Source organism: Salvelinus alpinus, chromosome 8, assembly GCF_045679555.1.
Source record: "Salvelinus alpinus chromosome 8, SLU_Salpinus.1, whole genome shotgun sequence".
Classification (NCBI taxonomy): Eukaryota; Metazoa; Chordata; class Actinopteri; order Salmoniformes; family Salmonidae; genus Salvelinus; species Salvelinus alpinus.
In genome coordinates this window covers 65,405,161-65,431,440 of record NC_092093.1, presented here as the reverse complement: position 1 = coordinate 65,431,440, position 26,280 = coordinate 65,405,161, and the positions used below count along the sequence as shown (strand labels likewise).

The 26,280-nt window shown below is 39.4% G+C and overlaps 2 protein-coding genes across 3 annotated transcripts; both read right to left on the bottom strand.

The window, feature by feature from the left end:
- Window positions 1-7,002: 7,002 nt before the first annotated feature.
- bmi1a (bmi1 polycomb ring finger oncogene 1a) lies at window positions 7,003-17,036 on the bottom strand. Of its 2 annotated transcripts, none has more exons than XM_071414703.1 (10): window positions 16,681-17,036; window positions 12,568-12,698; window positions 12,201-12,297; window positions 11,913-11,968; window positions 11,553-11,603; window positions 11,037-11,145; window positions 10,511-10,556; window positions 9,829-9,927; window positions 9,477-9,557; window positions 7,003-8,232 (listed from the first exon to the last, which is right to left on the bottom strand). In XM_071414703.1, exons 2-10 carry the CDS (start codon window positions 12,683-12,685, stop codon window positions 7,900-7,902), a joined length of 990 nt encoding a protein of 329 aa, XP_071270804.1. In that variant the 5' UTR covers window positions 12,686-12,698; window positions 16,681-17,036; the 3' UTR covers window positions 7,003-7,899. The 2 variants fall into 2 exon arrangements, with proteins under 2 accessions (XP_071270804.1, XP_071270803.1); XM_071414702.1 differs by lacking the exon at window positions 16,681-17,036 and adding an exon at window positions 13,488-13,611.
- Window positions 17,037-17,855: 819 nt separating this feature from the next.
- On the bottom strand, window positions 17,856-24,946 carry commd3 (COMM domain containing 3). Its single transcript, XM_071414704.1, has 8 exons — window positions 24,726-24,946; window positions 23,508-23,619; window positions 22,010-22,073; window positions 21,872-21,906; window positions 19,658-19,718; window positions 19,501-19,557; window positions 19,348-19,410; window positions 17,856-18,077 (listed from the first exon to the last, which is right to left on the bottom strand). The coding sequence occupies exons 1-8, from the start codon at window positions 24,862-24,864 to the stop codon at window positions 18,018-18,020; spliced, it is 591 nt and encodes a 196-aa protein (XP_071270805.1). The 5' UTR covers window positions 24,865-24,946; the 3' UTR covers window positions 17,856-18,017.
- Between the last annotated feature and the right edge of the window lie 1,334 nt (window positions 24,947-26,280).

Here is a 26,280-nt window from a genome sequence, read left to right as displayed (position 1 = left end):
GCGAGATATTTTAGCAGAATGTTAAAATAAACAATATTAGGCTAATGCACGGGCCTAATTTCTGTCCATTTGGGAAATAATCTGTCGAAATTTAGCATGATTCAAATTCATTTACATATATTTTCAGTAAATCTAATTCTTGGTCAGATAAGGAATGAGTGGGGATAGAGGTTCAAAGAAACAGCCATGCAATAAATTAATTAATAAAAAATAAAAATAAACTTTGAAAATGACCTTTGAATGTCATGAAAATAGTGATCTCAAACATCTGCATTAGTGCAGTCTAATTACTTAAGGGGTTGTTGTCGATTTACTGAGAAACTTATACAGCCAATATGGTGTATAGCTTACAGAACTACAAACCAGCAGGCAATTGCAAAAACAATTTTCTTGGGATCTTGTGGTTGAGCACTCAAAACCGTCAATCTTCACAGACACCGTTTTAAAATTGTGCAGTGCCTATAAATATACATAATAAAATAAAATAAACGTTTATAAGTCATTATAATCAATATCAAAATTGCCCTTTCCATTGTTGCACTGATAAGACACACACCTATTTATATGGAATTTTCATATATTGATGGTAATTACATTAAATTAACACCTAGCATTTAAAAAAAAAAATCATTCTACAGTAATTATTTGACACAGTAATTATTTCACATGACTGGGAATATAGATATGCATCTGTTGGTCCCAGATACCTTAAGAAAAAAGGTAGGGGCGTGAATCAGAAAACCAGTCAGTATCTGCTGTGACCACCATTTGCCTCATGCAGCAAGATACATCTCCTTCAAAGAGAGTTAATCAGGCTGTTGATTGTGACCTGTAGAATGTTGTCCTACTCCTCTGCAATGTCTGTGCAAAGTTGCTGGATATTGGCGGGAACTGTAACAAGCTGTCGTACACGTTGATCCAGAGCATCCCAAACATGCTCAATGGGTGACATGTCTGGTGAGTATGCAGGCCACGAAAGAACTGGGACATTTTCAGTTTCCAGGAATTGTCTACAGATCCTTGCATCATGGGGCCATGCATTATCATGCTGAAACATGAGGTGATGGTGGGGGGTGAATGGCACGACAATGGGCCTCAGGATCTCTTCAGGGCATATCTCTGTTCACAACGTTGACATAAGCAAACCGCTCTCCCACACAACGCCATACACACTGTCTGCCATCTGGCCGGTACAGTTGAAACTGGTTTTTCATCCGTGAAAAGCACACTTCTCCAGAGTGCCAGTGGCTATCCAAGGTGAGCATTTGCCCACTGAAGTCGGTTATGACGCTGAACTGCAGTCAGGTCAAGACCCTGGTGAGGACGACGAGCATGCGGATGAGCTTCCCTGAGACGGTTTCTGACAGTTTGTGCAGAAATTCTTCAGTCGTGCAATCCCACAGTTGTATCAGCTGTCCGGGTGGCTGGTCTCAGACGACCCGCAGGTGAAGAAGTCTGATGTGGAGGTCCTGGGCTGGCGTGGTTACACGTGGCCTGCGGTTGCAAGGCCAGTTGGACATACTTCAAAATTCTCTAAAACTAATTAGGAGAAGGCTTATTGTAGAGAAATTAACATTACATTTTCTGGCAACAGCTCTGGTGGGTATTCCTGGAGTCTGCATGCCAATTGCACGCTCCCTCAAAACTTGAGACATCTCTGGCATTGTGTTGTGTGACAAAACTGCACATTTTAGAGTGGCCTTTTATTGTCCCCAGCACAAGGTGTACCTGTGTAATGATCATGCTGTTTAATCCGCTTCTTGATATGCCACACCTGTCAGGTGGATGGCTTCTCTTGGCAAAGCAGAAATGCTCACTAACAGAGATTTAAGCAAATTTGTGCACACAATTTGAGAGAAATAAGCTTTTTGTGTGTATGGAACATTTCTGGGATCTTTTATTTCAGCTCATGAAACAAGGACCAACACTTCACATGTTGTGTTTATTTTTTGTTCAGTGTAATAAAAACATGATCTAACAAAGATGTGTCAAAATGATTGTCACCCCTGTTTCAAATACTTTGTGCACCCTCCCCTTGCGAGGATAAAGGCACCTTGGGAGGGATCTTACACCAATCCATACATAATCTTTCCAGACCCTTGATATCCTTCATCTGCGCTTATGGCCTGCTCTCTTACATTTACATTTACATTTAAGTCATTTAGCAGACGCTCTTATCCAGAGCGACTTACAAATTGGTGCATTCACCTTATGATATCCAGTGGAACAACCACTTTACAATAGTGCATCTAACTCTTTTAAGGGGGGGGGGGGGGGGGGTTAGAAGGATTACTTTATCCTATCCTAGGTATTCCTTAAAGAGGTGGGGTTTCAGGTGTCTCCGGAAGGTGGTGATTGACTCCGCTGACCTGGCGTCGTGAGGGAGTTTGTTCCACCATTGGGGTTCAATTCAAACCACAGGTTTTCAATGGGGTTCAAGTCCGAAGACTGAGATGGCTATTGCAAAATGTTGATTTTGTGGTCAATTAACCATTTCTTTGTGGATTTTGATGTATGCTTGGGGTTATTGTCTTGCTGGAAGATCCACTTGCAGCCAAGTTTCAGCCTCCAGGCAGAGGCAACCAAGTTTTGGCTAAAATGTCCTGGTACTTTGTACATTTCATGATGTAGCTTACCTTAACAAGGGCCCCAGGACCAGTGGAATAAAAACAGCTCTGTGACATCAAAGATCCACCACCATATTTTATAGTAGGTATGAGGTTCTTTTCTGCATATGCATCCTTCTTTCATGGCCAAACCCACAAGTTGTGTGCTTGGCCAAAGAGCTCTATTTTCATGTCATCTGACCATAGCACCTGGTTCCAGTCCAAGTGCCAATGCCGTTTAGCAAACTCCAGGCATTTACATTAGTTGTTTGCTCTCAATAAAGCTGTTTTATGGCAACCCTTCCAAATAGCCTATTGGCATGGAGGTGCCGTGTAATTGTAGATTTGGAGACTTAGTGACCCCAAGATGCGACCAAGTTCTGTAATTCATCTGTGGTTTTTGGACTTTTCTTTGCCTCCTGAACCATCTTCCATACTGTGCATGGGGACAAATACACATGCCCTCTACCAGGCAAGTTTACCACTGTTCCAGTGGTTTTAAACTTCTTAATTGTTGCCCTAATAGTGGAAAGTGGTATATTTCGTTTTTCAGTTGTTTTTTATACCCATTGCCTGATTTATGAAAGTCAACAACCATTTGTCTCTTCTCATTTGTGAGTTCTTTACCTTTCCCCATGGGGATGGATGATAAAGGGATTTTACATGCGTGTTACCTAATTGTTATACCCCAGTGAACCAGGAAGCCATGGAAGGCCACAATACAGTTCCTGAGGCTCAGATTAACTTGAATAAACTAGAATGATAATACAGATTTTATTTTGTTTGATTTTATTTAGAATCATTTGAATGAGTGCTAATAATTTTGACACCTATCTTTAAACCTTTTATGTACTTGTTAAACAAAATCTCTTTCTCTGAGTAATTGTAGGCCTATTAGTATAACATAATGTACTTTTTCCAATCCTTTGAGCATACAATTTAGCTCGGCATTTGTAATATACAGTCTTTTTTTCTCATCTTTATCAAGGGTGCCAATCATTTAGGAGTTGACTGAACATACATACATTACATACAGTAGCCTGAAGATTTATAAAATAGGTTAACATCTTTAAGCATATTTCAAATGTTTTATAATGCGCTATATTAATAGACATTTTGTCTGATTTAAATTGAGTGTTGTCGCATGGAAGACCAGACAGTTGATGAGATACTACCTTACAGTATCTGAACCCTGTAATTTTATTTCATTGAGTTCATCTCAAAGTAAAATCAAAGAATATGAGCTTATTTTATTTCTTATAACAATGTCCATATTATCTGTTCTGCTGCCACAACCAATATGTGTTCGCCATAAAGGATAAAGCTTGAAACCACTCAATGACTCTTCAAATGTAATTTACCTTTGATAAAATCAACGGCCTTGAAAAACATGTAGAGTAACATATCATCACCATGGCACACATGATGTTTGATGTGCACTGGTCACATTTTAAAGGCTAAACCTTGGCCTCTCCAGTGAAGGATTGTTGGGTGACCCATGCATTAATGCAATCCACTTGCCTACAGTGCACCTGCCCATCACGCCAGTAGACCTATAGGCTACGTAAAACAAAACAAAACCACTTGAGAACCCGATGAAGTCCCAATCAGCTCTGTCCCAGTTAGGTGTGGAGTGCCTTGAAGTAGAAGGAAGGAGTAGCGATTGCATATATATACATATATATATATACACAGCACCAGTCAAAAGATTTGACACACCTACTCATTCAAGGGTTTTCTTAATTTTTTACTATTTTCTACATTGTAGAATAATAGTGAAGATATCAAAACTACGACATAACACATATGGAATCAGGTAGTAACCAAAAAAGTGTTAAACAAATTTAAATAGATTTTAAATGTTAGATTCTTCAAAGTAGCCACCCTTTGCCTTGATGACAGCTTTGCACACTCTTGGCATTCTCTCAACCAGCTTCACCTGGAATGCTTTTCCAACAGTCTTGAATGAGTCCCCACATATGCTGAGCACTTGTTGGCTGCTTTTCCTTCACTCTGCGGTCCAACTCATCCCAAACCATCTCAATTGGGTTGAGGTCAGTGATTGTGGAGGCAAGGTCATCTGATGCAGCACTCCATCACTCTCATTCTTGGTTAAATATCCCTTACACAGACTGGAGGTGTGTTGGGTCATTGTCCGTTTGAAAAACAAATGATAGTCATACTAAGCGCAAACCAGATGAGATGGCATATCGCTGCAGAATGCTGTGGTAGCCATGCTAGTTCAGTGTGCCTTGAATTCTAAATAAATCACTGACAGTGTCACCAGCAAAGCACCCCCACACCATCACACCTCCTCCTCCATGCTTCACGGTGTGAACCACACATGCGGAGATCATACGTTCACCTACTTGATGTTGAGATGTGTCTGTTACTTGAACTCTGTGAAGCATTTATTTGGGCTGGTAACTCCAATGAACTTATCCACTGCAGCAGAGGTAACACTTGATGGTTTTGCGACTGCATTTGAAGAAATGATCCACATTGACTGACCTTCATGTCTTAAGGTAATGATAGACTGTCGTTTCTCTTTTCTTATTTGAGCTGTTCTTGCCATAATATGGATTTGGTCTTTAACCAAATAGCGCTATCTTCTGTATACCACCCCTACCTTGTCACAACACATCAGATTGGCTCTAACACATTAAGAAGGAAATAAATTCCACAAATGTACTTTTAACAAGGCACACCTGTTAATTGAAATGCATTCCAGGTAACTACCTCATGAAGCTGGTTGAGAGAATGCCAAGAGTGTGCAAAGCTGTCATCAAGGCAAAGGGTGGCTACTTGGAAGAATCTCAAATATAAAATATATTTCGATTTTTGTAACACTTTTTTGTACTTTTTTTTACAAAAACGTGTTACAAAAATACATGTGTGGAGCCAATCTGTTGTGTTGTGACAAGGTAGGGGTGGTATACAGAAGATAGCGCTATTTGGTTAAAGACCAAATCCATATTATGGCACTTATGCACTTAGTGTACCTATGCATCTTGCCAGCAGGCCTATAGGCTATGTAAAACAAAACACCAGTTACTTAATATAGGCTACATAAAAAATGTAAACCAGCACACACACCCAAATGTTGTCTATTGCACGAAATTGTGTCAAATTAAGTCACATCATGCCATCTGCAAGTCAACATCAACGTCCCAATCTGAATACAATACCTTTAACTCACCACCATAAACCGAGGACTAATACTGCGTTCATATGCTAGTTGGAACTAGGAAACTCGGCCATGTCCGACTTCCTAACTGATTGAAGTCGCACCTTTAGGCTATATATAACCAGTTAGCAAGTCGGAAATGTCCGAGTTTCCTATAGTTCCGACTAGCACGTGAACGCAGCAAGACTTCCCAATATCTCTCAGCTCAGTAAGAATATGGGATGATAACAAGGGCTACATGTAGGTTATATGGAAATGTAAAACTACTCACATTTACCAAGACTATAAACACATCACAAATGAGTTTGTAAAATTATTGAATGACATTTGGAAAATCTTTGGATTGTGGCTTTAGGCTACGTTAACCACTTTCTGGTTCTTTTGACCAGTGTTACCACTTTGTTGTCTCTCCTCCACGAGCAAAATTGGCTTTATAAAACTTGATAGTTTTTAGGTTAATATTTATATTTTAATCCATATTTTTAATGTATTAAATGTAAACAAATAAAAACCTGTTTATTTTTGTGGGGGAGACGAATCTCGCTTGAAGCGACATCAGTGTACTGTAGTTAATGACACGTCTTTTATAGCATCTATTTGCAGCCAACGGAAAATGACCTCAACATTAAATCCTTAGCTATTGAGAAATGTTCACTTCGATGGCAGACGAAGAAAGATATGAAAATATTGAAATATTCCATGTTAGTCCACAAGCAATTGACAAAATGTTCTCGATCTGAAATGCACCTAAATAAATTTGTAGATTTCTGTAGAAAACCTGTTTTGTAATTTGAAGAAAAGCTGTGTTCTTTCAATTTGTTAGCAGCAATTTCTTTCACCCATTAAAAGTATAATCCTTGCTACAGATATTGAGCGCGACGGAAAACATCTAAGTCGAGGATGTTCTAGGCCTATTCAAAACACAAAATAGATTTGCGACTAGTGGTCTCTGGTGAATTAAATTAAATCAATGCTGCGCCAGCACGAGACATCTTTTCAAAATGGCCTTGGAGGTCTGCTTTGTCTGCGATTTTTTCTTATTCGAAAACAAAAAAAACTGATATTTAACTTAACAATGCATGAATGAAACTAAAATAGATTAAATGTAGGAAAATTTGTACAAATGACAGACATTTTCAAAATGCCTACAAAGAGGGGACAATACCAGATGTATGAATCACAAAATTAAAAAAACACACCCAAAACGTCTTTAAGTGTAAAATGTTTTATTAGATGTTATACTGTGCAACAGTAACAATACAATAGTTGTCCATACAATCGAGCGATACAAATACGCAGAACATGGGAGACATCAAAAAACATTTGTCATCTAGCATGAAATTAAAGGGGGGGGGGGGTTGTTCAGGACAGTATTTGACATAATTACTGCTTAAATATGCATATATTTCGCTATATACATGGGTGTGTGTGTGTGGACTTTCTGAACTGCTTGGCTGCTTCAAGGGTTCAGGGATGTCGAGACTATAAGCAATTCGATTCCACAGCAGCTAAAAAAATTATTTCCCCCCGAGTAGCCTACAGCCTAATAAAAGCTCTGTACATTTAGCAGATCTTTCATATGTTTTCTCATAAAATCGTGGGCCCAATACTACAATAGTTGACTCCACATAATATATTGATTATTATATTTCTCTGTGAAACGCTTTCCAAAAGCCAATCGAAAGAACAATAGATGCAACGTTTCAAATATTAGTAAAGCCTATAGGTTTCTACCATGCTTTATCTGACAACAACAGGCTGAAATACACTTACAAGAGTCAACACATGTATATTTTGATATGGGAAAAAAATAAAGGAAATAATATAAAAGGCCATCTTCAGTCACATCTGTAAAATAAAACGCAGCTTTTTGGGGGCTTTCATTTTCGACCATTCATCTATCACCAACATCGCTTTCACCAACTTAATGTCACATCCCTGCTATGTTCCTATTGAAATGCTTCACTTCCACTACTTAAACAGATATCATATATTTATTACAACAACGATAACAAAAAGAGAGCGTCTACAACAATGGAACTACATTGGCATGAAGATATTAGCTGAGCGGTCTGGCGTTGGCTGTCGGCCCGGATTTCAGGCCAGTCATCCCGAGGATGCAGAAGAACCATTCAGCGAGGCCTTCCGTGGTTTTTTTCCAAAGGGGAAGGGTCTGGTAGGGGCTGGGGCCGAGGTGGAGGCTCCATTGACAGGCTTGGAGATGTGGGGGAAGTGTGGGTGTGGCGATTGCACCGGGGTGCCAGGGCTGGGCAAGGAGGAGGAGGTGGAGGGGACAGCGGCAGGGCTGCAGGCTTTGTCGCTGGCTGAGTCGCTCTCAGCGGACCGACCAGTGCTGTTCTGTCCCTCCTGCTGCAGATGACTCATCTTCATCTTCTTACAGCTAGGTCTGACGCGGTACTTCAATGGCAAAGGGCCATTCTGAAAAATATTTGTAATACTTAGAGCTACTTTGTCTCAACTTGCAGGGCAATCATGATTTTTTCCTTCATGGATAATAAAGCTTTTGAACTGCGAACTTTCATGCATTCCACACTCTAAAGTAGGCCTATGAAACATCACAGAGCCAAAGGTTGAAATAAAAAGTCATGCAATCATTTACAAAAAAAAACATTACTTTCAACTTGTTAAAAATGTTTACATTGCCTTTAATTGCATGTTTTTACAAACTTCCCCTTTAATATCATGTTCCTTACCCTTCTCCAGGTGTAGATGTAGGCTATGTCCATTAATGTTATGTTTCTTACCCTTCTCCAGGTGTAGATGTGGGCTATGTCCATTAATGTTATGTTTCTTACCCTTCTCCAGGTGTAGATGTAGGCTATGTCCATTAATGTTATGTTTCTTACCCTTCTCCAGGTGTAGATGTAGGCTATGTCCATTAATGTTATGTTTCTTACCCTTCTCCAGGTGTAGATGTGGGCTATGTCCATTAATGTTATGTTTCTTACCCTTCTCCAGGTGTAGATGTGGGCTATGTCCATTAATGTTATGTTTCTTACCCTTCTCCAGGTGTAGATGTAGGCTATGTCCATTAATGTTATGTTTCTTACCCTTCTCCAGGTGTAGATGTAGGCTACGTCCATTAATGTTATGTTTCTTACCCTTCTCCAGGTGTAGATGTGGGCTATGTCCATTAATGTTATGTTTCTTACCCTTCTCCAGGTGTAGATGTGGGCTATGTCCATTAATGTTATGTTTCTTACCCTTCTCCAGGTGTAGATGTGGGCTATGTCCATTAATGTTATGTTTCTTACCCTTCTCCAGGTGTAGATGTAGGCTACGTCCATTAATGTTATGTTTCTTACCCTTCTCCAGGTGTAGATGTGGGCTATGTCCATTAATGTTATGTTTCTTACCCTTCTCCAGGTGTAGATGTAGGCTATGTCCATTAATGTTATGTTTCTTACCCTTCTCCAGGTGTAGATGTAGGCTACGTCCATTAATGTTATGTTTCTTACCCTTCTCCAGGTGTAGATGTAGGCTACGTCCATTAATGTTATGTTTCTTACCCTTCTCCAGGTGTAGATGTGGGCTATGTCCATTAATGTTATGTTTCTTACCCTTCTCCAGGTGTAGATGTGGGCTATGTCCATTAATGTTATGTTTCTTACCCTTCTCCAGGTGTAGATGTAGGCTACGTCCATTAATGTTATGTTTCTTACCCTTCTCCAGGTGTAGATGTAGGCTATGTCCATTAATGTGTAGTAATCTTTCAGTGGCTCGTCTTCATACATCACTTCAACCTACATTGTAGAAATTACAAAATGATTTATAAAAATAGGCCAACAAGTACTTATTCTACTGAACTTCCATTGTCCTTCAAGAATTGCTGAATATCTTTGATCTTTTTTATTGGTTCAAGAGAAGCATATGAGAGAATGATCTTGCAGTGATATGTACTAATGTCGTTAAATTCATCTTAATTAAAAAATATATATATATAATAATAAAAAATGGTGATGCAAGCGTTATGGCTGCCCTTGTGTCATTTCATATAACCAAACAAATGTTTACCTGATAGGTACAGGGGATGTCCATCTTACTGCGGAGGAACTTCCTCAGGTGCATGATAGTCATGGCTGCTGGACACTGCAGATACCTCTTATTGTTCACCTGGAGGAGGACAGAGCCATTTAGATCAGCTCAAATCTCCATTTTACTACAGACCAAACTCGAACAGGAAACTGAAGCTGTCTGCAGCAAATACACAATAAAATAGCAAGAGAAAAGAATGTAGCTACAGTTCTTAAAGACAATTTAATTTGAGGGACTTTATATGCAGGTTGATGTTTATTTTCATGAGTCTTGTCCTGGAGGCAGAACTGAGCAATTTGGCTATATTGTAAAAATGTATGCAAAGAAAAATTTGCTTTTTGGTTAAGGTTAGGTTTAAAATCAGATGGGACTTTGTGGTTATGCCAGCTAGTGACCACTCTGCAGAGCTGCCTCCAGAACAAGATTCATGCCGAAAAAAGGCTAACCTGCACTTTATACAGTACCCTTATTTACAATAAAGTATAAAAGAACATGGAAAATGGAGATGAGACATGCAGTGAGATTTGAAGACAAGCTCTTTAAGGGTCCAGAATTAAGAACAATCTTATATCAGAAACCAAGCAATAGGCTCTGTGCAGCAACAGAGTGTTAGAACTATCTGATATGGAATGCTTCTGAGCTTCAGCCGTAGGCGGCCTACCTGTTCTTTAGTCAGTTGGTCCTCAGCCACGCCGGTCTGTTCAGCCCTGAGAAAAACAATGTTACACTTGTTTTACAAAATGTGTTAGAAAACATCTTGATAATGCACTCAAGGTTTTCATGGTTGGCAATTCATGTACAAAAAGCAGAAACTAGTAAAACCAAAGTCTCAAAATTAAAATGACTATAGAAAGGAAAACATATACTGTAACGTATTGTAATGAAACAGGCAGGGAATGGTGCTCAAACCATCAACCTTCTGGCCCCAAGCCCAGTGCACAAAAGCATGGTCGAGTGGCAACGTCGATATACACGCTTATATACCAGGGTCACTACAGAATAATAAATAATAAACACTAACACACAACTGACCTAAACGGTTTTTGAACACACTGAACTAATAAATATAAGTATACATCTATAAATGTTCTAACATAATTGTCTTCCTTAGACCTTATGATGAATCCATAGCGAACTAGATTTAATAATTTTTAAAAAGCCTGGCTGTAACAGACTTGTTGACGTACTTGTTGTGATCGAAGAACTCAATGGAGAGGCTGATGATCTCATCGTCTGTGATGATTCTCTTGTCCTCGTCCGCCACCTCCCCTCGATCCTCATTAGACCTTGTCGTAGCTACAGACACAAATGAACAAGTTGCATGAGTTTTCCCCAAAACTTGTAAAACCGTGAAAGTGAGAGCTTAGAAATCCTATCATTATAGGAGAATACCATCAGCTAATATTGAAGTTACTTTTAGTGGGTTTGTAGAGGGAAAACCAATAGAATCTTACTGGAGCAGGAAATAAATAGAACATTATTTTTGTTGTTAGAAATAAAACTACTTAATGACAATTCACTTTTTACATCTCCAGTCTGACCTAGGAAAGAAAGGTCATGAACCGTTTTCTTAACATTTACATTTGAGTCATTTAGCATATGCTCTTATAGGGTAGCTAGGCGAGACAACCATATATCACAGTCATACAAGTTTAAAAAAATCTGAAATAAAGCAACTATCAACAAAGAGTGCAGAGACTCACCATCTACAGAAGGGTGTGCTGCGTAAAAGTCTCTCCTTCTCTTCATCTCATCTAATGGGAGAGAAAAAAAAACTGTCACAAATGTTTATTTGAATAGGGATAGAGATACAATTGAAAAATTGAATTATCAATCGGCTGATGCATTGCACCCTCATGCTTTAACTATATAGCACCCATTTCCAGAATCAGTCCACGGGTGGGTTTTAAACCATTTTCCAGGGGAGACAAGCCAGCAGCTCCGATTTGAAACAGGATAATCAACCATTCAGGATTAACAATTTAATAGATACAGAATACATATGTCACAGAGAACAAGACAATGACATGACTGATAAGAGGGATTTAACACATTCCACTTACTTTTGAAGAGACCAGGGACCAGCTTGTAGACAATGTCTTGTAGGGTTTTGTCAGACCTTGAAGAATGTTCATAATCAGTCATATTTACCCAGAACTCATTGCATGCTATGAGGTTTTAATAAATTGACGGATGTTGAGAAAGTAGCAAAAATTTTATGAAACTAGACCAATCCTTTGATGACATCTAACTGCATTGGGTGGATTGGATAATAGCGAGAAACAGCAGAAATGCGACAAAACAATGTAAGGCTATAGAACAAATGTAAAAGAAACAAAGTGATTAATTACCTTATATTGAGCAGAGGCTTGGTTTTGTGTACTGGCACGTCACAGATGGGGCAATACTTGCTGGTCTCCAGATAGCGCACAATGCACATCTTGCAGACTGAAACCCAAGGGGAAAAACTGGATCAGTTTCTCAGTGGATAACAATACCCTACAGTCCAACGATGAAAAATGCCTTTTGTAGCATCTAGTGAATTAGACATAAATAGTGTAGCCAATGCAATTATGTGAGAAGAGAATGTGAGAGTGAAATTGGTTAAAAAAAAAACTTGAGTAATTAACTAGCTACCTATTAGTGTGAATTTGCAACAGTCATATTTATCATGATTGGTCCAATTCCCATGTCTGCATTCAGCCAAGTGTCACTCACATGAATGGAGACATTCTATAATGGTTGTGGCATCGATGAAGTATCCACCACACAGCACACACATGAGGTGGGGGTTCAGCTCAGTTATCTTAATTCTGGTCGTTCGATGCATCGTCATGGAAGGAAGATCCCTGCGAGGGAGAAAGGAGCACAGAGTCACAATCTGACAGGAAGGTAGTCTATATCGTGTTAATACAAATATAATTTAGACTTTATAAGTTGAGGATACTTTTGAGAAGAAAAAACAGACAGCAACAAAACAGAGAGCAACAATGAAAGCCTATCATTGGATCGGGACTACAGATCTTTCACAGCTTGATAAAGTGGTCGTTCATTAAACCACTTTAAACCCATTTGTAAGGATGTTTTGTTGTTCTACTGTTAGAGAAACACCGATACTTTATGATAATAGTATAATAACCAGGGAAGGGGTTGGTCGTTTTTCAGAAGTTGACCCAGAGGTTGATTGATAGCTAACAATTGGTGGGAGTCGATCCGTGTGGATTTGTCGAGGGCACAGCTACAGCCGAAAGAGCTGCGTTGTCATAAATCAATCCTTTCATTGGGATGGTTCATATAGCCTACCTCCCAGCGCTCCTCTTTAGATAGATATGGGAGAACGGAGGTCGTTGGTCGCTCAGGAAATGTGATAGTACCCTAGTCCTATAAAACGAAGAAACGCTGTAGACCTATCCAACCTACATCAGGGTATCTATTCTAAAGCGATTCAGCGCCAAAACACAGAGGGGTTCTTACTTTCTAATATTGGAACCTGATGATTAGCAACATCATTCCGGCCAGTTGCAACATTTCATATCACATTCTTCAATGAATTAATCTTTCAACTCTCGAGGATGCGGGAGACCGTAAGCTAATTGACTCGGCGTCAGGTGTAACCACACACACTTGGAAAGTCTTACCGTTTCTATGGCAACTTAGGTTCCACTACTTGGCATCTCGCCAGGGACCAATACGGAGAGATTTGCTTCGCCCAAGACCAGATCACCGCTCGCGTTGATGATGTGACTGCGAATAATATGAAAATAAATATATGTCCTTCCCTCGCGAAGCGAATAGACTACAGTCCGTCCCCGCACCATGGCTGCCATTTTGTAAAGAACGTCTCGCTCGAAAATCATAGTGCAATTCCCGACAGGGTTTAACATATTTTCACACCGAAGCCTGTTTACGTTCAGTTCCTATGTCGCCAACCGCATAGGCTACCCATGCTTTGTGCATTAGTTTGGATAAATCTAGTCGTTTTCCGTTGCTTGTGTCGTTTCCGTCTGCACAAAGCATGTGTGCGTGCACAGCACAGTAGAATAACAACATCACTCGACCAAGTATGTTCTCTGGCCGTATGAAGTTGAAGCCCGAGAGAAACCTCGCCACTGCTCAGCCAACGCGACATGGATCACTAATGAAGTGCCACATAACAGTTAGATTCAAATAGCCAGCAGGCAACAGCAATGTGGAGTAGAAAGAGGTTTAACAACGACTGTCTGGAGGGAAATTATGAAATAAGTTGCACAATATTCGTCTAGTTGTGACGCCTTTTTGTAGCCTAGACATCTTTCTTCTTCCCAATGGCTTTTTGTATTTCTGCCACACATAGGATGCGATCACATGAGCCGTCAGTTAAAACATGGGGAGAAATGACTGATTCTGCGTGTCAGATGCTTTTTGCTTCCTAGCACTAGGAATAAAACTCATGACAAAACAAGAAACATAGTGAGATTGGCACTGGGTCATGCCTGCATCAAAGGTGACCCGCGCAATATGTTGCATGGTGGCGCTATATACATTTAAACGGATTCTGCGTGTACCCTATGGTGAAAAAAAACCTACGGGGCTTGCAAACAGAACCATCGTCATTTTATAAGGATGCACCTTAGTTCAAATATATATATATAGAAACACCGATATTGGCTCTGCCAACAGGCCACTGGTGTGGAATATCCCAGCTCTTCCTGTCAGTAAAAAAAAATATCTTAAAAATGTGTATTTGAATGTAACGCAGTGGAGGACCCCACAATGCCATTACAGTGGCTGTCACGCATCGTGTTTGCAATGCAAACAGATAGCCTGTTACGCCACCAATCGATTAACTACTGATGTTTGCACAACTGTTACCACTGGTAATATAGCAGAGCCTTTGTAGAGTAAATGATACCAGGCTTTAACATGCATATTGCAACTTCATCTGCAAGTATCATCATGGAACACATTTATCCGTACAGGACACAGCCAAACAACAAATAAAGCACTGAATAAAAAAGTAGTTGAGAGACTCATAGAACAGGGTATTATCAATAACGATGTTGGCCAGATTTGCTCCCAATTGCATTCTATCTAGCCTACTGTACTCAGCTCAACCTTCTGGGCCATGAACTGTGTGCTGCATGGTGCAACCCAGGGTTTCTCCATCTAGCTATAATGAATGGCTGAAAATGGGAAGTAGAATAGGCGACTCCTTCCTCAAAAAATGTGGGGAATCGTCTGTGTATAATCTACATACAATTTACAACATTTTCATGTAGTATGGATAAAGACGCATGTCACATTTTTCTCCATAAAGACAGGCTAGTCTTTGACGGCGGTGGTTGTTTTGGTCTATATATGCTGCCCCAGTCTCTCTATTTTTGGATGGAACCTTAATCTATTCATCAAAGCTAGATTTCCAACACCATTTTCAGAAGACTTCGCTACATGGGAAAGAGGAGGCCTCACTTTATATAATTCATCAAGAAGTCAGCAGTCAATGTCGAAATCTCTATTTACCTGGCTGTGTGTTAAAGTTGCATTCCAACCAGTATCACAAACAGAAACCTTATATCAACACAAATCAGGCTACACCAGAATTTCAACTAGCACCGACATTGGCAACTTTAATCTCACAGAAATCCTCTGTGGGTAGGTTATCAACTGTCAAACAACGTTAGGCTATTTATCTTTCCCACCAAACAGTTCCCTTCCACATGACATAATCTCACACCTGATAACCTGGTCATAACGAGATTATTAAGAGGGTAAGCATAAAAATATCAGACACCATGGATCCAGGCAAACACATTTCAAACCAATCAAGCAACAGAATATTCCACCACCGTGCAAACCGTCTGACATGTTTGATCTTTGCATGGTTGGTTTTTACGCATATTCCTGCTTTATAAACTTGTTATGCGCCATTGTGAGTTAACAATATGCGGTCAGATTGTTGGTTCCAAAAGTGGGGGGAAAATTACAAATCCTCAAAAAACTAATGTTGGCAGATGGAGGCACATAGCCTGCGCAATAAAGTCGTGACGAAACTCAATAGTAAATATATGCCTTTTACAGAGAATTCAAAGATGGTTGGGTAATTGAGAGGACACTTGTTCTGAATCAGTCAATGGACCTTTGTACCATCTTGACATCATGGTAACAAAAATCTGAAATTTGGTTTTATGCATGATTAATGTGCGCCAATATCGTTACTTTGTCAACTTGCGTGTAGACCTATACATTCAAATCCTTCTTTAACAACTAACTGGTCGTGATGATATTTCAGTAAATCATTGAAATGGTTTACCCTCCACCAGGCTACAGAGGACCGGTTCAACAAGAGGGAAGTTAAGTTCATAAAAACAACACTTGATGACATGTGCGTAATGCAACCACGCTGATCTGTCCCCAACATCCAAAAGATCATATTTCTATAAAATGGGGACAGTATATGGAACCAAACCAACCAGGAGAACCATTGGACTGTGTGCTGCCGTAAACACCTCAACAATCTCGGTCCTGTTCGATTGAGATCACTGGCTTTGTGGAAATCTAACCAATGTCCCAGAAACACTCTCAATGGACACTCATAACAGATAATTACATTAAATACTAAAGAATTCAATGCGCTGGTCTGTTGAGCGCAAAACCAAGGCTTGCGCAAGAAGGGAACACAATTTTAGAAGCCGTGAGAGGACAGAGCTTCACGTCCGTGAGTGCGAGACACCGTCAAAGCCCCATCCACCACGGCCTGGAAACCCATTTAAACCCGCAGAAAAACACATACACGCGGCGAAAACTTAATCATTATTCATCCGTTGGTAAGAAAATATATCGAATAATACATACCTAGAGACTCGGCTGGCGATCTGCGATATTGGAGACGGAGAGACAATGAAAGTTAGGAGGCGATCAGCAGAAAATGAATACGAGCTCAGCCGCCATCTTGAAACAAGCTGCAGACGCTGTCAATTGCATAGAGCGCCAGGCAACCCGGGGCTCATTTCAGATGCGTAAAAATCGTATTGTTCTCCTTCTATGCACTTTGGGCGCGTAGTGTCCTCTGTTGTCTAATATTTCAGCCTTTTGGCTGTGCGTTCCGAACGGTGTGTTTGTGTTCCCAATGAGTCTCTTCGAAAAATGCAGCAGTGTGGCTCAGTGGAAACTGACACCGTCCCCAAAATGGCTTGTAGTTCGACCGCCCCGCTTTGGTCACGTGGTATCATTCCTTAAGGGTGGCCTGGAAATTAGTGTCGGTGTATTCGGGGGGCTCGCCAATTCACGATGCTTCGTAAAATGACACAAAGAATATGTTATCCAAAGCCCATCATGATCTCGTAATTTGCTTCAAACGTTGTAGTTGTGTCACTCAAGACATCACTGATGTTTCTAAACAATAGCCAGTGTGCGTTTTTCCAACCACGTTTCTATTATGTGCCTCTGCTGTGTCCCTTTCCAAAGACATGAGCTTGGCAAAATGCGTCTTTGTCATACATGCGTTGGTTAGGATACACTTTCCAACGCCGATAGAAAGCTGGGGCTACTGTGTTGATATTCCATGGCCAACGACCACATACAATACTAATTCATGATCGTCCTGAAAACGGGGGCATTTAGGAAATTAAAGCATCGCTAATAGGTCGGCTACTATAGGAGGCTCTGTACGTAAACTATATGCGGTTCCGTTCCCTCTGGTGAGCCGCAATATGATTTAACCAATGCATTGCCACCAGTTTGTAAACTAGATATGACACATTCTCATCTTCAGCACGATATTCTCTCCAATGTGGATAATTTATTTGACACAAACACACCCCTTCACCGTCATGTTGCAGTGGAAAATCTATTTCCACAAGACAAAAACTCCTATCAGTCGGAGACTGCATAGACTACACATCTAGAGTTGATATGAACTATGCATTGGACTATGGGGACATAAGTATGCTATATAGCTTTAATATAATTTGGCTCTTATTTTATGCCTGCATTGAACTGTTTTATTGAAAAAAAATAGGCCTACATCATTGAACGGATACAAATATATTTAATGACGAATTAAATGAGTATAAAATACAAAGCGGATATCAACGCCGCTTGAAATCGCTGAACTTCAGTGCTTTCAGGAGATGAAGGAAGCAGAGGAGATCACGTGAGAAACCGGATTCCACCGTTCGAGTAGGCTAAGGTCACAACTGCATAGCCTTTTCAAGACTCTTGGTAGCGTCTTTCATCTTTCCCACCAAATCCTGAAAACAAAGTCACATACACAGTCGGTACTCTTCCAAACAGAGAATGACGGAGAGTTTGAATCACACACCATTTAATGGTTTCCCTCAAGTACTGGAGGAGTTTGGAGCACTGTTGAGTGTAAATTATAACCTTGCCTCAGTCTGAATCCTGTCAATCAGATTACCAGGATATTTTACACTGAAACCTGCCAGCGTGAGAGTCAATTCCATTTAAAGTCATCATAATAGGCCTGAGTACAATTCGTTCATTTGTGAATATATTTTTGATTAATTCTAAGGATGTTCAGGTCAACTGAAATGTAATGCAACAGTTCTGGTTCACCTCATACCCAAAAGAAGGATAGACAGAGTGTTCCCGAACATACACATTACCAAACTTCCTCCCTCAGAACTGTGTCTTTGCAACAGGGTAAAAACATTTCTAAATATATTTTTTTCTGCCCCCTATTTCAATACTCATAAACTAGCCATGAAGCGATAGCTACTGCAGGAGATGACACGTTGAAGCAGACAACCTCAAGTCGCAGTGAAGATTGGCCTACAAAACATACGGGATTTTGTTTAGGTCGAACTCAATTGAGGAAAAATAAAAATAACATGTAACAAATCGATACTTTTTTAGGATAAGTTCATAGGCTACACTTAGATCCCGAGACATCACTGCCTGCCCTGTCACTCAGCGGTTATGCTTATTTCTTGGCATCAGTATTCACACAGAAAGTAATGGATGATTTGGAAATACACAATTCGAGTGAATATTGATAAAAAAACGAAATACCCTATTGTTTCTGTTAAATATGAATTTTTAAAATAAATTAACAAATGTGTGTAAAAAAAAAAATGAAACAAAGTCTGCAGAACACTATTGAATGAGATTACTACACATCGATTAAAATACACTGGAGCCATTTGCAAATTCAGGTTTTAATCTCTGCTCAATGTGGCAGAAGTACATCTATCTAAACACCGAACACTGTTGAAAGAAATGCTATTCAAGAAAAAGTTTAATAATCATTTAACAAACATCAAATAGAACTAACATGACTTTATTTGTACTCATTCACGTGGACCTAACAGCTAGCCAATAATTATATACAGATCTGTTAAGTATGCTGATTTGAAAAATACAGTGTAGGCTATCTATTTAAATCAATTGCCACGTTCAAGAGTGCATATAAAACATTATCACAGACTTTCTTTGAAATTACCTTATTCAACTAATGGTGAACCCCACATTCTATATAGGCTGCAACAAAACATTAGCTACCTGAAGTTGTTCCATAGTGCAGCTAAAATTGACTTCTTCCGACGATCCTCCGTTGTTGGTATTCTGTAAAAGTATAGGCTTACGTTTGTAATGATGACACATTTAACAGACTCAAAACAGTTTTAGATCATTGGGTTCTGGAAAGGGACATACCTCAACGTTTAATGAAATCAGATAGGACGGCTCGTTGACCTTATGCACATGCCCGTTCTGTCATGGAAACAAAATCTGTTAGGGCTACGGAGTAACCATAAGACCTCTAAACCATCATTATCTGATTCTATTGTAGTTTATTATTACCAACCAATACCTTGATAAGGTACTCCAGACGCCATGACACGCCGTTGATATGAGGAGGGCATCTCCCTATACTAAAAGGACAACCAAAATACAGAATTACCAATGTGCTACAGAGGCACACAATAGGCCTATATTAAACAAATATATTTACAAGGCAAGAAGCATGCATACAGGATCCCATGAATATCGATTTATATAGGCTGTTCAACGGTAACCGTATGCATTAAAAACCTTTGTTTATTTAACCCAGAGTCCTTCCACATATTAGGCTAAGTGATCATATTACGTGTGTTAAAATCAAACAGCAAAACGTCTTGTCGCGGCTGGAGCCCTATGGGCAACAGGGCAACACTTTTCAGCATTCTGAAGTTTGGTTGTCAGGAGGAAGACAAAAGGGGACAATCGTGGTGATTAATTACAATGTAAAAGCAACTATCAATGCGCTACAAACAAACGCTCATCGTAAAAGAACTGCGCTTTCTCCAAGGAAAATAAACCGATTCAAAGTTGTGAAACAAATTGTCATGTCACATTTGCAGGTTAATTCACTAATCGTAAAACGGTTAAGAGATCATACATGGTCAAAATACGTCACAAATAAATGTGACCCGATTTAGGCTAGGTCCATTCCCTAGTGTGCTGTACTCTATGAAAGTGAAGCATAAAACAATTGAAGAGATATTGTCAGCACATTGATCATTTCTATAAACTTTTTGTAGCTCAGCTGGTTGAGCATGATGCTTGTAAAGCCAGGGTAGTGGGTTTGATTCCCGGGACCACCCATATGTAAAATTTATGCACACATGACTAAGTGACTTTGGATAAAAGCATCTGCTAAATAATATATACATAAATACACACACAGAACAAAAATATAAAAGCAACATGCAACAATATCTAAGATTTTACTGAATTACAGTTCATATGAGTGAATCAGTAAATTGAAATAAATTCATTAGGCCCTAATCTATGATTTCACCTGACTGGGAATACAGACATGCATCTGTTGGTCACAGATACCCTAAAAAAAATTGCCATCGATAAAATATAGTTGTGTTCGTTGTCAGTAGTGCCCATACCATTACCCAACCATGGGGCACTCTGTTCACAGCATTGACATCAGCAAACCGCTCTCCCCACACAACAGCATACACGTGGTCCACGATTGTGAGGCCAGTTGGATGTACTGCCAAATTCTCTAAAAACGTTGGAGGCGGCTTATGGTAGAAAAATTAACATTCAATAATCTGGCAACAGCTCTGGTGGCCCTTCCTGCAGTCAGCATGTCATTTGCACACTCCCTCAAAATTGAGACATCTGTGACATTGTGTTGTGTGATAAAACTGCATATTTTAGAGTGGCCATTTATTGTAAACTAATTTATGCACAACATTTGAGAGAAAAGCTTTTTGTGCATATGGAAAATGTCTGGGATCTTTTATTTCAGCTCATGAAACATGGGACCAACACTTTACATGTTGCGTTTATATTTTTGTTCAGTGAGCTAAATGTGTCAAATAACTGCAAATAATGCAAAGCAAGATTATTAAATTGACTCATCTGAGTTTATGAAAATATAGTATCTATATTTCCTGATGACACACCAAAAGCTTTCAAACAAAAAGCTTTCAAACAAAAATCGGTGGTTCATTTAAATGTAACAGTTAAATACATTTGAAATAAAAACCATAAACTGTTATTGCCCAACTTCAAACAAACTTTAATTATATATAATGAACACCCCATATATTGTTTTATTGTTCACTATTTTTTTAGGCTGTACTTGATGTTTCAATGGGAATGGATGTGTGTATCGGGGAAGATATATAATATTACTGGAAAAGTTCAATAGCGTGGATTTATAACATTTGTAGATCTACAGATGTTAATGAAGTGTAAACTACATGGTCAAAGTGATGTTCCATGAGCCATATAGAGAACCCATAACTAAAATGTAGGGCTCCGATAAGGTCTTGTCTGTATTGTTGGCATGTGTTAGAATGTGACTATGTTCTCACAGTTTACAAACTACTATCTCTGTACTGTGGTGACCCAGAAGCGTTTCTGTACAAACAGACAATGTAGTATTTTATATTTAAATCTAATAGTTTAAAATCAAGTATATTTGTCCAGTCAACGCTTCAGCCACAATAACCCCATAGTCATGAATTGTTATGGCATTTCAAATAGGCCGACTGGAAATTAAAACATCAGAAAAAGTTACCTTGACAATAGAATTTCCACATCACTTTTATATTTCTGGAGAACAAAGAGTCAGTTTGGGGTTGAGATCTGGTATGGATTTGCATTTCTTTGCAATAAGGTCATTAAGGTGTTATAAACATAATAAGGTAGTCATCACCTGGTATGTGATGTAGAATACATCTGTTCTCTCTGCATCAAACCTAACATCCTCCAGGCACAAGCTGTAATGACAAAATTAGCTCAATCATTTATCAATACATTAATCATAATGAAGTCACTTTCGCCTCATGTAGGCCTACGGATTTTATTTAGCAGGTGATGTGTAATGCTCTTGATAACAGAGTGCTCCACACTCACACTTTACTTTTTCTACTAGGACTAACTTTGCTGATAGCTACTAAATTGAATAAAAATGTACTTACTATGACAGAGATATGTAGTTGTCCCAACTAGCTGTCTTAAAAATGGGCAATTCCACCGCTTTTCAACCTAATTTTCATTATCTCCAGCACAATACCACTGTGTACATATACATGAGAAAATTGTATATTTAGACATTTTGTAGAAAACAATAAAGTTAAAAAGTTCAACTCGATGAAATGATCAAAAGTTATAACAGTGATTGTCAAACAGATGTACAGTGATGTTGGGAGCAAGAAAACTGCAATGAGTTTCTAAGAGGGAGTTTTTTCCCCACTTTTAATCATACCTTGTGATAACACAAGCTAGGTTTCAATTGGCGACAGATTGTCATGCAAATAATTTAAAATCCGCATAAAGAAAATATGCAAATTTTTCCACCACAAAAACGGTTGCGTTAAATAGCAAATGTGCCTACTCTATAGTCTTGGCACCTGCGCTCTAGCCAACAGCTCGCAGATACTGAGTGGTTAGGCTAGTCTACATGATGAGATTATTATGGATAAGAGCAAGAATGTTTATTTGTCAAACAGCAGTCAAGCATCCATCATCTTGTCACCAGAATAAGACCATTGATATTTATTGGAAAGGAGGATCAAGATCACCATGCACTTTCACCACTCCGTGAAGTCTCCCATAACATATTTCATCTGTAGCCTAATAAACTGCATGCTTTCCTGAGTTACAGTGAGAGGACCACTTAACTTAGATATGATTGTGATTTCAATATTTACGCATAAAAACGTTTCCATCTCCATTTCTCACATAATTAACAAAAATATCCCACAATGTCAAAGGAACAAGTTATCTGTCTGCATTTATGAAATTGTACCAAAACTTCCCAGTTTCCATCACAGCTGTCCTGATCTTTTGGGGTATAAAGTATAACTTTACTCACATAAAAGTGTAGATGGAAACATTCTTCTCTTTAACCATTTTTTAGGGCCCTTATCTTTTTAACCACAGATCATAGAAACGTGCTGTTTTCACATATGTAGACACTGGTATGGTGCTGAGATAATAAATAGGGGCTTGAAACGTGGCAGAATTGCCCTTTAAGATGAATGCACTACCTGTAAGTCACTCTGGTAAGAGCGTCTGTTAAATGACTAAAATGTAAATGTATTATTTTCTGAACTCAACCCTAGTCTTTGGGGGACGAGATTAATTATTTAATAACTTCAGAGAGGTCAACCTCCATTAGCAATAATATAGCAGGACAAACCAAGCGTTACCTTATAGTGGATTTGTCCACATTTTGTTTGACCCCCTCTAGTATGTAGGTGGTGGCAGCTGTGTGACAATGTTTCAGCAACTTCTGGTCAATATGTTTCAATTCAGGTTGATCTATGATCAGGAAAAAAAAACATTGACCAGTTATTTATTCATCACACATATCATAAAGGAAAAAATCCACTCAAAAACGAAATATATTTATTTATGTCCACTGTTAATACCTATCAAGTGGACAAATGAAAAAAAAAAAAAATCTAAATATTTTGAGAGGATTTTTCCTTTAACTATAGCCGAATGTCTCTGCAAGCTTTTATAGTGGGTCTAATTAAACAATAAGGCACGAGCAGTTTATAAGGTTAGCAGTTTATAATAGCAATAAGGCACCTTGGAGGTTCGTGGTATATGGTCATTATACCACGGCTAAGGGCTGTATACAGGTACTCCGCATTACGTCCTACATAAGAACAGCCCTTGGCCGTGATATATTGGCCATATACCACACCCCCTCGTGGTTTATTGCTTAGTTAAAGTGTATCATCCAGTTCTAATCACCTAAACGTTTATACATACAAAGGGACGCAAATTACAAACAGTAAGGTGCGCACACACACACAATTAATTAAACAATTTAGGCTACGACTAGAAATATATGATTAAAATCACATTTAGTCATTAGGGAGCACCTTTTTAGTCCTAGATTGCTTCCTACATTTTCTAACCTATATTTTTTAAACTGTAGCCTAGCCTGCATTCTCAGTTATTTTTTATTTAACTAGGTAAGTCAGTTAAGAACAAATTCATATTTACAATGACGGCCTACCGGGGAACAGTTCAGGGGCAGAACGACAGATCTTTACCTTGTTAGTTCGGGGATTTGATCCAGCAACCTTTCGGTTACTGGCCCAAAGTTCTAACCACTAACTTAGGCTACCTGCCGCCCCAAAATTGCTACTACTTGGTGAGCAAACTCACTGTTCGCCTGGGTACACGTTGTTGTAGCCTGATCAATAGTCATATTTCCTATAACTACCACTTGAAACATAGAAGATGCAAACACTGTTACATTTGATTCATTTCAGATCCACGGGTGTTAAAAAAATCTATCGTGCATTCCACATTTTTCAAAACGAGCCTTCAAGTCAAACTGGGTAGAAACCGGAAGCTGTGAAAGAAGCAGAAATAAAAGGCGACGGTGGAGAGAGAGAGAGCGGGCTTACCGAGAACACTACGGTCGGCATGGGCGGTTAGCAAGCTGCGAAAGGCTAATTCTATCAACACGGAGAAGGTCTTCAGGTCAAAAAGCGTCGGGTCTGCTAGAGACTGCAGCCCTTTCCGCACCGACTCAGACAACTCCATTTTGAAACAGAAACAACCCACGAAACCGGATCACGTGACGTAATCAGCTGACACTGCATGCAGAGGAGAGGGCAAAGCTCACACAGCGTTCATTCACCGCTCGTGGTGGAGTGAAAAAATCTACAGCTCCACAATGTATCACGTCTGTTTGTTTAATTTAGGCTAGAGTATCTTTCATTGAGAACAAAAAAAATAAATGTATATAGGCATAGTTTATTCTCAAGTAGGTCTAAATAATTTGCAGGATTGGGCATGTGAGGCTACAGGATGGAGCCACTGCATATTTTGTTGCATCATCAAATCAAATGTTATTTGTCACATGCTTCGTAAACAACAGGTGTAGACTAACAGTGAAATGCTTACTTACGGCCCTTCCCAACAATGTAGAGAGAAAAATATATAAATAATAGAAAAAAATAGCACGAGGAATAAATACACAATGAGTAACGATAACCTGTCTATATACACGGGGTACCAGTACCGAGTCAATGTGTAGGGATACGAGGTAATTGAGGTAGATATGTACACATAGCAGTGGAGGCTGCTGAGGGGAGGACGGCTCATAATAATGTCTGGAACGGAGTGACCAACCTCCTGTGACATATACAGTGGGGAGAACAAGTATTTGATACACTGCCGATTTTGCAGGTTTTCCTACTTACAAAGCATGTAGAGGTCTGTAATTTTTATCATAGGTACACTTCAACTATGAGAGACGGAATCTAAAACAAAAATCCAGAAAATCACATTGTATGATTTTTAAGTAATTAATTTGCATTTTATTGCATGACATAAGTATTTGATACATCAGAAAAGCAGAACTTAATATTTGGTACAGAAACCTTTGTTTGCAATTACAGAGATCATACGTTTCCTGTAGTTCTTGACTAGGTTTGCACACACTGCAGCAGGGATTTTGGCCCACTCCTCCCTACAGATCTTCTCCAGATCCTTCAGGTTTCGGGGCTGTCGCTGGGCAATACGGACTTTCAGCTCCCTCCAAAGATTTTCTATTGGGTTCAGGTCTGGAGACTGGCTAGGCCACTCCAGGACCTTGAGATGCTTCTTACGGAGCCACTCCTTAGTTGCCATGGCTGTGTGCTTCATGTCGTTGTCATGCTGGAAGACCCAGCCACGACCCATCTTCAATGCTCTTACTGAGGGAAGGAGGTTGTTGGCCAAGATCTCGCGATACATGGCCCCATCCATCCTCCCCTCAATACGGTGCAGTCGTCCTGTCCCCTTTGCAGAAAAGCATCCCCAAAGAATGATGTTTCCACCTCCATGCTTCACGGTTGGGATGGTGTTCTTGGGGTTGTACTCATACTTCTTCTTCCTCCAAACACGGCGAGTGGAGTTAGACCAAAAAGCTCTATTTTTGTCTCATCAGACCACATGACCTTCTCCCATTCCTCC